Source organism: Telopea speciosissima, chromosome 9 (genome assembly GCF_018873765.1).
Source record: "Telopea speciosissima isolate NSW1024214 ecotype Mountain lineage chromosome 9, Tspe_v1, whole genome shotgun sequence".
In the NCBI taxonomy this organism is placed as follows: Eukaryota; Viridiplantae; Streptophyta; class Magnoliopsida; order Proteales; family Proteaceae; genus Telopea; species Telopea speciosissima.
In genome coordinates, this window is record NC_057924.1 from 28,095,254 (window position 1) to 28,108,557 (window position 13,304).

General features: G+C 38.0%; 2 protein-coding genes across 4 annotated transcripts in view; one reads left to right on the top strand and one right to left on the bottom strand.

Annotated features, from left to right (window-relative positions):
- Positions 1-329: 329 nt before the first annotated feature.
- Positions 330-8,809, top strand: LOC122640817 (nucleobase-ascorbate transporter 2). Its single transcript, XM_043834059.1, has 14 exons — positions 330-710; positions 801-898; positions 1,069-1,245; positions 4,132-4,232; positions 4,495-4,570; positions 4,698-4,757; positions 5,500-5,684; positions 7,023-7,119; positions 7,191-7,277; positions 7,461-7,519; positions 7,617-7,708; positions 7,797-7,874; positions 7,969-8,129; positions 8,489-8,809. The coding sequence occupies exons 1-14, from the start codon at positions 620-622 to the stop codon at positions 8,699-8,701; spliced, it is 1,575 nt and encodes a 524-aa protein (XP_043689994.1). The 5' UTR covers positions 330-619; the 3' UTR covers positions 8,702-8,809.
- A 266-nt stretch (positions 8,810-9,075) lies between these two features.
- LOC122639331 (O-fucosyltransferase 8-like) overlaps positions 9,076-13,304 on the bottom strand; it is a 63,463-nt gene continuing 59,234 nt past the window's right edge. For 2 of the 3 annotated variants that reach the window (XM_043832158.1, XM_043832157.1), the window contains exons 8-10: positions 11,070-11,404; positions 10,723-10,963; positions 9,076-9,456 (exon numbers count right to left, since the gene is read on the bottom strand). In XM_043832158.1, coding sequence (XP_043688093.1) covers positions 9,148-9,456; positions 10,723-10,963; positions 11,070-11,404 — 885 coding nt within the window. In that variant the 3' untranslated portion in view covers positions 9,076-9,147. The remainder of the gene's footprint in view (positions 9,457-10,722; positions 10,964-11,069; positions 11,405-13,304) is intronic. The other variant, XM_043832159.1, reaches the window with a different exon arrangement.

Genomic DNA, 13,304 nt, shown 5'->3' on the forward strand with positions numbered 1-13,304 from the left:
AGGAGAGAAACAAAGCTTCTCATCATTAAGATAGAGAGGCCCCATCAGAGTCTGAACCAATGGTAGTGATGGAACCTAGAACTGAATCTTCATTGAAAGTGAACTAACGGTAACTTTTGGTTTAGAAATTCTCTAAGGGGTATTTTTGGAATAGAAAAATTTTAACGGAAAACATGTACCACAGCAGACGAGGAAGGAAAAACAAAAATGAAAGCGTTGAGTGGGCGCCAACTGCATTTTTAATACTAATAGCCTTATCCCTCTCTCCCTCTTTCTCTCTTTGTTTTGTTCTTCACCTTTTCCTTTCTCTGTTCCTCTCCCTCTCAACTCTTCTTTTGCTTGGCTTGCTGCTTTCCTCATCTCATCTTTCTTTTTCTTTCTCCCAATCCTTCTTTCTGTCTTTTCATCATCAATAATTCTTCAGCTTTAGTTCACTCTCTTTCTTATCTTTTTTGATTATTTCATCCAATTTGTCTGTAAGAACACATAACCAAAATAAAACATTGAAGAGAAAGCTCTCTGTTTGCGGCTCTGTTTTGAGAAATATCATCAATTTGGATTCGGAGGAGAAGAAGAAAGTAAGAGTTTTTAGTTAAAGAGCAACAAGTGGGTATCAGCCATGGAACCTCCTAAGCCAGAAGAAATAACCCATCCCCCGATGGACCAACTCCAAGGCTTCGAGTACTGCATCGACTCCAACCCTTCTTGGGGTATGTCCATTCATCCATTTTAACTCTTTCTTTCTGCTCTGCTTTGTTGTTAACGGTCGTCTTGTGTTCATTTATGTGTGTTTGAAACAGGGGAAGCAATTGCTCTGGGTTTTCAGCACTACATCTTGGCTTTAGGAACTGCAGTAATGATTCCATCCTTTCTCGTACCTCTAATGGGAGGGTCGGATGTAAGCAAAAAAATTCAATCTTTCTTCAAATTTGTTTGTTTTCATGGATTTTAATACTCTTCTGCAACTGTTTAATTTTTCCCATTTAGAGTTAGTACTTCTCTGGCTTTTCCTTTCCTTAAAATCACTTCTAATTCTGTAATATGATTGTAATGAAATGGTTGGATCAGAACGATAAGGTAAGGGTGGTGCAGACGCTTTTATTTGTTGGAGGGATCAATACGTTCTTACAGACACTATTTGGGACTCGGCTGCCAACGGTGATCGGAGGTTCTCATGCATTTCTCGTCCCTATAGTCTCCATAATTCATGATCCTTCATTGAGAGCTATCGGAGATCATCATCAGGTAAGTTCTGTACTTCTTCTTCCTCCTTTAATTTGTCCCTGTTTTTTAAACTCCGCAGAGATCCTTCTTTCGCTCTCTGCTTTTGATTCGTTTGGACTTTTTTTTTTCGGTGCTATTTGTTCGTTGGACTTTTGTTCCATAAAGAGTCGTCAAATGCTGTATTCCACTAGCTGCTAACGTGCGCTTAGATGGGTTGGGGTTGGTCATACTGGACCCCACTCATTGACCGGGACCAAACACGATTGGTTACAATACTACATAACCTAAACCTAAAGTGTGGAGTATTATAGCCTATGCGAGGAGCAAGCAGTAGACAACATGTTATAGGGGATTAAGTGGACAAGGAAGAAAAAGAAATGTGATTGTGTCATTTGTGTGTGAATATGGTTTATGTAGTGTGATTTACTTAATTAATCTTAAAGATCGTTATTTTTGTCTTATTATGGTTTTTTTTTTTTTTTTTTTTTTTTTTTTTCTTTTTTTAAAACATTCAAACATGGCCTTAGTTCAAATTAAAGGTGAGAAAAGAAGAGAGGAAAGATACAGTTTTTTAGTACATTGACTTATGGCTATTTTGGCCCTGGTAACTCGGAAAAGAGTGGTTCAGCATCCAAGGGGCAGGGTTAAATCTTGCACCTGGGATTTTAGGTGGAGAGGGGTAAAAAGTAAAAACCCAAGGGAAGATTTGACCAAGTTTCTATGGCTTCTGCTTATGGATTTTCAAAGACAGCTCCTTTAGGTTAAAAAAGGTAGATCCAATGATATTTACTGTCTAAAAAAGCCCACGAAATCCAAAAGCTGGAGTATGTCACATCTTGGAGTTACTGTTGTGAAGATTCTAAACGAAATAATTTTGTTAGCCTGTGCAAATTTTTTTTTTAAAGCCGAGACCAAGACCATAAGCAGAGAACAGACATACAGTGTGTCTTCAGTTTCGGCTCTAGTTACCGCTAGCTGATAAAAAGATGAGGGAAAAAACGCTGCCTGGTCATGTGCAGCTTGCGCCAAGACACAACCCCTCCTGTAATTATCATCTTCAGTTTTACACACTGAAATCCAAATGTTGGTATTCAGTGTGTAAAACGAGTTTTAGAACTTAAGCCTCTTTCCATGTGGATCTAACAGCTTTGATGCCCTAACTAGCATTCTACATAGCAATGAATTGGATTCATGATTAAATTCAAAATCCAAAGATGATAATTACAGGAGTGGAATGCATTTACCATTGATTGTGGAACTCCTAATAACTGAATTTCTATTATGCATCTTGTTCAAGGCTGCATCAAACGGTTGAGCAACTTCTGAGAAGTGGAGAGCAAAGAGAGGTCTAAGAACTGATGCATTTTGGAGAGCAGAATCTTTAAAGCCATCACCATTGTTAGAAGATATGAAGATGATATCACAGGGAAGAAAAAGAAAGAAAAATAATAATAATAAAAAAAAACTTAAAGAGAGAATTTTTCTACAGTTCAGTAACTCTGTAGTGTGTGTGTGTGTGTGTGAGAGAGAGAGAGAGAGACAGAGAGAGAGAGTAACAATTTTTCCCTCCCTTATATTTTCCCCTCTCTCCTCCAATGTTCTCTTCTTCATCATAATAAGCCATCTGGTTCACATGGTTTACTGAAGGACATGTGCTACCAGCAACTAAATTGTGGTTTTAGTATTCATAGTTACCGATTCGAGTCAAGGTTTCAACCCCAGTTTGCAATATGGACCAATTGCAGATTATGAATTCAAATGTTAGAACTTAAGCCTCCCTTTCCATGTGGATTTTAACAGCTATGATGCTATTTAGCATGTCTACATAGCCGTGAATGGTATTCATGGTCAAATTCAAAATCCAAAGAGAGCCAAACTGATAATTACAGGGTTGGATTGCATTTTCTATTAATTGTAGTGCTCCTAATAACTGAATTTCTATTATGCATCTTGCATTTACTATTAATTGTAGTACTCCTAATAACTGTTGAGCAACCTCTGAGAAGTGTAGAGCAAAGAGATCTAAGAAGTATGATGCTTTTTGGGGGAGAGCAGAATCTTTACAGCCATCACCATTGTTAGAAAATATGAGGATATAAGAGGGAAAAAACAGAAGGAAAAACTAAAGATAGAATTTTGGTACAGTTCAGTAACTGTGTAGTGTGTGCCATCACCATTGTTAGAAGATATGAGGATATAAGAGGGAAAAAACAGAAGGAAAAACTAAAGATAGAGTTTTTGTACAGTTCAGTAACTGTGTAGTGTGTGTGAGAGAGAGAGAGAGAGAGACAACATTTTTTCCCTCCCTTTTATTTTCCCCTGTCCTTCATTGTTCCTTCATTATAGCCTGTTCACATAGTTTAGTGCCTGGTTCGAGTCAAAGTTCAAACCCAGCTCGATTGTCCATCTTATCCAGTTTCCAAAATTATAACGATTAGTAAAAGTATCCTCCTGTATCCCTTCCATTTGACAAGAATGTGGAGTACCAATCAGTAAGACTTCTGCTCCTGATTGGAATGCAAATGGATGTTCCTGTTATTTGGAATGCAAGAGGTAGGCAATTCATAAGAGAACGCTTCTGTAGATGAAATTTTCCCAAATACAATTCTGATACAAACTGCATGATACTTTTATTCTCTTTACAAAAAAATCTGGTCTCAGTGCCAGTTGAGTTGATATTTATAGTTTTATTGTGCCTAATGGTGAAAGAGAATGTCTTTCTTTATCATATATGCCTGCAAACTATACTGACTAGGATATCAATCATAAGATTGCTACATACACACTCTGTAACAGTAGTATGTTGGAATGATCCCACAATAAATCATCCATTTATCGTTTTCTTTTCATTTTTTACAACATAAAAAACTGAAATTTGACAAAGGTTGGTCTTGAATGCCTTTGTAGAGATTTCTCCAAACCATGAGAGCAATTCAAGGTGCCCTAATAGTGGCATCAAGCATTCAAATTATTCTGGGCTACAGTCAGCTATGGGGGATCTGCTCCAGGTATAATAATAACTCTAATTCCAAATATTTTTAGCTTAATGTTCTCATTATGGAATATTTTCATTAAGGTGTAACTATAACTTAGAATTATATACCCTTTTAGCACCTGACCATTAAAACTGTGGTCCAAGTAAAATGCATTTTGGTTTTTGGATCTACAAGAGACATGTGGGTAAAAATATCTAATGGTATTCCCTAATCTACATGGGACCTCCTTTACTTCTGTTTGCATGTATGATTTACCCCACCTTTGGCCTTGCAGGTTTTTCAGCCCTCTGGGAATGGTTCCAGTAATTTCATTGGTTGGTTTTGGCTTATTTGATAGAGGCTTCCCATTGGTAAAGTGATGCTTAACACTTAGGTTAATTTATTTAAATTATAAAAGTAGGATGTGCTAGTTTTCATATCTCTTGCAATGTTCTTGGGTATTTTTTTTTAACCTGAATCATTTATTACTTTCATCAGGTTGGAAGGTGTACAGAAATTGGGGTTCCCATGCTTATCCTATTTGTTGCTTTTTCCCAGGTAACACAACTAATTTTAATCCCAATCATTCATTTGTAATCGTGTTTCTCTTTCTGTTATAGTAGTCCTGCTTATCATTTTGTTCTTTGTGGGGGAGGGGAGAGAATGAGAGAATGTACTAATGTTAGTTAGGATGTGATTTTTCAAAACACAGTAGATTTTTTTGTTTTTATTTCAAATTTCAATCGTTTCATGTTTTGCCAAATGTGTCAGGCCACTTCTTCTCCATACTTAAATCAAGGTACTCAAGTTGTTTCAATTTTGGCAGCTATGTCAAAGAGAACCTTGATATCTTGTCTGTGAATGTCTATAGTAGTAGGCAGGCCATCCCTATGAATCTCTATTTTGGAATAGCAATTAGAATTAACTTGAATTAAGCAAATTCTGTATATATGCTCTTTTTTTGTACAAGATTTCTATTCTAATTTACTAAATGAAAACATTAGCTGCATTACGAATTTTTGTCAATTTTACCTTGATCCGTTTGCTAACCAAAAACAGAAAGGCAGAAGAAAATTCAACCCTTTCCCTTTGGCTGTTGAGTTCAATTGATCAAATTGTTTTGAAGAACTTGTGCTCATAGCTTTTTTCTTTTGGCCAAAATATTTTCACCTGAATTCAGCAAGTCAGATGAGTTTGAGATGGTCATTGTATCTTAGTAGGAACACTAAATAGAAAATTGTCACAGTTATATAGCATAGTAGATATTTTCTCACATCTTTGTTTACTTTGTTGTTCACAGTACTTAAAAAATTTCCGGGCTAAAGATTTGCCAATATTGGAGCGATTTGCACTTGTAATATCGATCACAGTTATATGGGCTTACGCGCACCTGCTGACAGCTAGTGGTGCATACAAGCATCGCCCATTATTGACCCAAGTCCATTGCCGAACTGACAGGGCCAATCTTATTTCTTCTGCACCATGGTTGGTATCTCGATTATCTCTCATGAATTCATTTAACTGATCAAAGTATCTTGTTAAAGTGTCCTGGTTTGGGGTCCATGGGATCATATCTGAGTAGCTTATTAGTTATCTTTCCTATTGTAATTAGGTTTGCTAGGCTAGGTAAGTCTTTTATTTCTATTTTACTTGTACATTGTAATAAAGTCTTTACTCCTAGTAAGATGTTACTAAGTAGAACATGTATAAATTCTACAGCGGTCTCCTCCGTCTTCTTCTTCTCTTCTCATCTCTTTCTCTGGTTGTTCAGGCTTTGATAATATTTCATATCTTATAGTGATAAATTGCTAGATAAGAGGTGAATTGTAATTTTCCAATCGTACTACTGCTCAAGTTGCTTTGGTACCTTTTACTGATACAACTACTTCACTTTTAGACTTAAAGTTAAATAAAAGAAAAAAAAAAAAAATCTCAATCATAATAAAAACAAAAAGTAAAACTAACCCCAAGGAAATCAAAGATGCAAAACAAAAACTGTAAAATGGAATACAAATCAAGTAAAAACATTGAATTTAGGTAAATAAAATAAAGATAGACTCCCGTCCTCCCACCAGTTGCATTCATACATGCAGGGTTGCAGTTATCTAAGATATGAAGCTCATATATCAAGTTGGTTGTGAGTTTCATTTTCAGATATAGGGAAGGGTTTTTTTTCCTACAGAACTCACTGGGACGTTAACTTTGCCATCAACAAGGGAAGGGATTTCTATACTGCTAATTAACGTTTGCTTGATGATGTTAACTCAAAATATGTGATGGGACCTCACATATCATTCCCAGAGAGATCCGCTAGACCCAAAAGATTTGTCAGATAAAAATTACCTGTACCCATGAGCAGAACATGGTTCCTGCTAGTAGTGAAGGGAGCCTCTCTTGGGTGAACAGTTTGATGGTGGGTGAGTGATTAAGGCCATATTTTGAGTTAACATCATCAAGCAAACGTTAATTAGCAGTATAGAACTCCCTTCCCTTGTTGATGGCAAAGTTAACGTCCCAGTGAGTTCTGTAGGAAAAAAAAACCCTTCCCTATATCTGAAAATGAAACTCACAACCAACTTCATTCTTGGGTATGTCCAAAAGCTGCCTTTATTTTGCTGAGTTCATATAATTTTCAGTCATTCTCCACTCACTGAGATCATCTTTGTGAATCCAACAGAGTAGTCATGAATGCATTTCTTCCAATACTTGGAAAACTGAATTCAACTCAGCCTTATCCCAACTAAATCTGGTGAACCTCTTTTGCTTAGGAATCATGCTACAAGGTTTCACTTAATATTCATGAATGCATTTCTTGCAATGCAGGATAAAAATTCCATATCCACTCCAGTGGGGTGCACCTACCTTTGATGCTGGTCATGCATTTGGAATGATGGCTGCTGTTCTAGTCTCCCTGATTGAGGTACTGACCTATAAGCAAAACAGATAAGGAGATAATTTTTATATGATGTAACAGTAAGTTTATGTCCACAGTCAACTGGAGCATACAAGGCAGCATCTCGGTTGGCAAGTGCCACACCTCCTCCAGCTCATGTCCTTAGCCGTGGTATCGGCTGGCAGGTAAGCAAATCAGATAAAGATGTTAAACATATCAATTATCTTAACCATCTACAAAGTTGTTAGGACAATTTTATCACTGCAGTTAAGCATGATTCACCAAGGTGGCTCACTGATTTCTGTGCAGTTCTTTTCTCTTATGCATAATAAGGGTGTATGTCTTAGACAGTGTTGTATTATAAACAGGGAATAGGGATCCTACTAGATGGACTCTTTGGGACAGGGACTGGCTCTACAGTATCAGTGTAAGTAGAACATCTCATGGATATGACCCTTTTCATTGGTTTTCTGTGTTTCTTCATCTTCTCAGTCGTTAATTATCTTACTGGGGGAACAACACAGAGAAAACATAGGTCTTCTCGGATCCACTCGGGTTGGGAGCCGCAGAGTTATTCAAATCTCAGCTGGCTTTATGATCTTCTTCTCAATCTTAGGTAATAACCTTCTTCTTTAAATTAACAGATGAATTGTAAACATGCAAAACAACAATCGGATTGTTTTAATCTAGTTTGCTGCCAATAGGAAAATTTGGAGCATTGTTTGCATCAATACCTTTCACCATATTTGCTGCCATTTATTGCGTTCTGTTTGGCCTTGTTGGTATGTATAATAGTATTTTCTCATTTTCATTTCTTACCTGAATTTTAGTTTATGTAATATTCTGTGTGTGCAATTGATGATCTGTTGTTGTCAGCATCGGTGGGTCTGTCATTTCTACAGTTCACAAACATGAACTCAATGAGGAACCTCTTCATCACGGGCGTTGCCTTCTTCTTGGGGCTGTCTGTTCCTGAATACTTCCGTGAATACACTGCCAGTGCATTACATGGTCCTGCTCATACCAAGGCTGGATGGGTGTGTTTTCCATATCCTCTAGCTACACACATAAACACCACCGACACACATACACACACAGAAATCGTATACCATGCAAGCAAGTGCACACATGGGCCTCAGTTTTTTTCCCAGAGCCTACAGTAGTGGGAGCCTCGTGCACTGCTGTTTTATAAAATGGTGGGAACCTCCAAAATATTTTCAATATTATAAACCTTGGGCATAAAATGTTCCAAAAAAAGTGCTATGGCCCATGTGTGCTGTAGGTAGGATTTTGCATCTAACAATCCTTCTGAACATACAGAGGATCTTAGGAATCAAAATAGGTACAGGATTCATTAATGCATTCTAACCAGTTATTTGGTTTTGGTGTCTTACAGTTCAACGATTTCATCAATACTATTTTCTTCTCCTCCCCAACTGTGGCACTAATTGTTGCAGTTTTCCTTGACAACACACTTGACTATAAGGATATTGCAAAAGATAGAGGAATGCCATGGTGGGCAAGATTCCGGACATTTAAAGGAGACAGCCGGAACGAGGAATTTTACACCCTTCCCTTTAATCTCAACCGCTTCTTCCCTCCATCATGATTCAATGCTAGTAACAAAATGAGAAAGAGATTTATGTAGAAGGCATGTGATGATCATAGTTTTGATGAGGAGAAGAGGAGCTGGTATATTTTACTCCATTTTTCTTTTTCTTACCCTTTTTCCCTGCTAAGTGTATGTATATTCTCCGGGTTATTTAAGTTCAATCAAATAAAACTAAAATATTTCCTTTTGTAAGCAAGAACAGACCAGTTTGGAAGTTCATTAGCAATCAAAAAAGAGTGATGATCTGCACTGATATTTTTTTTTAATATGCATTGATCAAAGTTATATATACAAAAGGGGAAAAGGGGAAAAAGAGAAGGACATCGCACACTGATGAGATCTGAATCATTTCATAAAATGGTGTCTATCATTGGAAACAAAAGAATGAATGAATAAAAGGCCTCTCTAGGAAAACATGAAAACGACCTGGTTGCCGATAAATGCTAGTTGCCCTTGCACATGCACTCTGGGGACCTTGGTTGCCGATAAATGCTTCGACCAAAACCCCTCGTGCGTACTCTTTGATCTTCTTTGATCATCTTTCTTACCCTCTCTTCGAAGCCTTTCCATTTTATGGTGGCATTCTCTGAAAGAATTGCTGCTAGCCTCTTCTTGTTAGGCCGCAAGGTTGGAGCACGACCCCCACCATAGTAAACTCGATACCCAGACACGAGAGATGAGAGCTGACTCCCTGAATCGGTCATTGTAAACACATCGGCAGTTGCACATGCAATGAAATCCAGTGCAGCTAGCTGCATTCAGAACATTCTTTCTTATTACAGAAATTGTTGATGATTCTATAGAAAATTCTTATAAAAGAAATTTGTCCCAGAGGCTAGATCCAAATGAGCATATTCTCAATAAACAACAGTGGATATTTAGAGCCACACTCTTGTTTGTGGGATCTAAACTCTTAAAAAAATTATAATGGAAAAGAAAGTTCCTGAATTTTTTTTTTTCAATCTTTTTGTAAAGCAGGGAATCAGGCTTCATTTACTTGTTTCCAATGTAACAATCAATCATCATATTAAAAAATCAAAGCAATTATGATGTGACAATTTTGCTTCACTATTACAATATAAAGGTATTGTAGGTACTAGCTCAGGCCATAAATCTAGAACAGTCATACCTGTAACTATTATTGTAGCACAACCTAAAATTTTACCAAAAAAAAAAAGCACAACCTAAAATGAATATACATTTGGGAGAAAGAACGCTACCTGGTTGCGTTCGGCCCCTGCACCCAGACACAGGGCCGCATGAAATGACCGCCGTGCTCCCATGAAAAAATGACCGCCGCGCTACCATGAAAAGGTGGAAATCCCTGGGGAGGCGGCGGTAATTTCATGCGACCCCGTGTCTGGGCACAGAGGCCATGCACCACATGCAACCATATAGCGTTCTCTTTCCCTACACATTTATTTGTATATTTATATTCCTCTAAACCTGTTAAGCAAATAGTATTACTGTACCCCTTTTACTTCACAGTGCAACAACCCAAATGCGCAGTACAACTCATTCAAAATCTAAGGTCATAGATGCATATACCTCCACTATGCAACTAGTCTGCAGTACCCCTTTAGTTCATAGTCCAATGATCCACCCATCCAGTTTAATCAACTCAAACTATAAGATCATAATTAGGAAATAAACTTCAAACTCATAAATGAATAGTATGGAACAGGCAACACCGCAACAGTCATACACAAATGGAAAACATGCCTGTCCCATCAAATTAGCAGTCTCCCTCAATGCTTTCAACCCAACTAAACTCAACAAAGCCTTATCCTAATTAAATGGGGTTCAGCCACATGAATCCGCTTTCTCCATTCATATGTCATCCCCCCTCAATATTTTACTCTGGGTTATTCTGAAATTTAAAATGGTGGCTCAATTCTCTTAAAACAACTTTGTTATTACAGAAACAAAATTGAAAACAACAATAAACGCTATAGACTAATAAGTCATGAAATATACAGATTTTATGTCGACATGAAAATAGTAATATGCCAGTCTACCTGAGAAGAAAAATTCCTGAACGGTGCTAGTTCATGTGGCATGAGGAGATCTTCCTTTGTAACCAAATTGGGGTAAAGGTCAGTGAAGGGTTGCATCCTTGATTGTCCCCCATATATATCAGATCCAGCGAGATAGATGTATGCTCCACGTCTGAAACCAAGGCTAGAAAGCACAAGTGCAGCTTCTTCTGGTGTTAACGGACATCTCCCTAACTTTCTAAGTTCTGCAGGAGAAACCAACCTGCAAACCATTGTTTGTACAACAGGGCAAGGTACTCCCCCAAGAGTTAGCTATCAAAACTTCATTAAATAGGTTAGCACTTTGAAGGCTGAGGAAAAATACGTACTTTGTTTTTTTCAACCGCTCAATAAGCAAGGGAAAGTGACTTTCCCTGTAGGCTTGGAGTTCCTGTCTCTCATTCTCTCCTCCTCCAAACTCACAAAGTGAGTATGCTACCATATCAATTTCAAATCTCAAGTGCAAAGCAAGATATTTTGATCGTGCTGTTGAAGGTTGTTGCAGCTTAGATGGATTCTTGGGTATGAAGTTTCCTAGCAGTTGCTCATCTAACTCACTCAGTGCAAGATCATATTTCCGTAGCCTTCTAACCAATAAAGAACCAACTTCTTGAATTTTGGGCACAAACTTCAAAGCATGGAAGTTACATTTGCATCTTAATCTCTGCAAAGAAAAAAATCCAAAATTACAGTTGCATCTTAATCTCTGCAACAAATCGCAAAATCATTTCATGGAAATAAGTCATATGACATGTGTAGATAAAAGGCTAAAGAATGTCAGTGCCACTTATCAGCTGGCAATGATGGATTTGAGGCAGAAGTACATATTGATGACATGATCCCTTACATGTTGTATCTTCTATCTAATCCCTTCAAAAATTGGGGGCAACATATGTTGTGAGGCAGTTCAAGTTATCTTAAACAAAAATCTATCTACGGTAGTATTTACTATTTTGTTCAAGAAATGATAGATAAGAACTGGAGAAAACTTAATTATGGCCCATGTACTCCTTTCTATATTATGAATTTAAGACTTCAATGGTTGAAGAATATGGTGAAGCTTTGAAATTTGGAGGAATTCAGGATATTTTTCCCCAAGATGATGATGCTAGAGTGTTGCAATGGAGTTAAGACAAAAGGTTATCTGCTCAGAGAACAAAAATTTCATTCAAGAAGCCAAGTTAAGGAAAGAGATTCACTCCATGCTTTAACTAGAAATATTTTGTTGGAAAAGTGAAGGACCAAGGATTGGCATGAGAGTCCAATGCTATGTTGCTCTGCCTTTATGCATCTCCGAAGACACAGGGTTTGATGAACAAATTAAATTGTAGTATGTGCAATGGAGTCTATGGAGAGGAGCCGGTCAATGCTTTGTGATGGTGAGTCTTCCACACATTCACATACATATCCACAACATCCACCACACAAGCCACACCACAAGCAAAACACGACAAGACTAACAAACTACAAGAAGCAAACACAAGAGACAACGTATATGTTGTCACATCCCAAACCACCCCCTGGGAGGATTAGGTAGGTGACCCGAATTGCATAACGGCAATCCGCCAAATCCCACGGATCTAGAAGCAGTTAATACACTCACGGACACACATCCATAACATTACCAAAAGTAAAATCAGAGTGTTGCAGATAATCTACAATTATAAAGGAAAAAGAGAAAGCGTAGCGATACGGGAAATGATGGTGATATATAGACATAAGTAAAGTTGTTCATCTCCCCCATACAACCCACAAACTGAACAGTAATAAATCCGTGCCCCCCTTCTGTCTCTCGACTCTCTCCCTGCCTCTGTGTGTGACATTGTGTGTATGTGTGTACTGTGCAGGGCAAGAAGAAGAAAAAAAAAATACATTCTCTGTCTATGTGGAAGCCTGCAACTGCAAGGCAAGAAGTCCCAAGGTCTGCGACTGTAAGCAAGCTAGTTACAAGGCAAGAAGAAGAAAAACGAAAAAAAAAAAAAAAAACCGAGAGGACTATGGCTGTAACTACTGACTGGAATAAATCCCTCCCCCCTCTGTCTCTCGACTATGTCCCTGTCTCTGTGACTGTACAAGCAAAGAAGAAAAAAGAAAAAAGAAAAAAAAAACCAAGAGGAGTCGAGGACTACTAACTGAAATAAATCCCCCCCCTCTGTCTCTCGACTCTCTCCCTGTCTCTGTGTGTGTAACTGTGGCTGTGCAAGGTAAGAGAAAAAATAAAAATAAAACGATACTACTGGCTGTAATCACTACCGGAGGCTGGGAGGAGAAGAACTGAAGAAGAAGAAGTTAAGAAGAAGAAGAGGTCTGCCTGGGAGGAGAAGAACTAAAGAACTAAGGTACTGAACTGAAAAATCGAGTTGCCAGAGGACTGGGAGGAGGAAGAAGAACCAAATTAAAAAAAAAATAAAAATTTACTTACTTGGAGTCCTGGAGGTTGCCGAGAGTTGCAAGAAGCGATGAACACAAGTTACCGTTGCCGGAGTCACGATCCTCTGTCTCAACTCTCACGAACTATTCCTTTGTCTCAGTGTCTCACGAACTCCTCTCGATTTTCCCTTTTG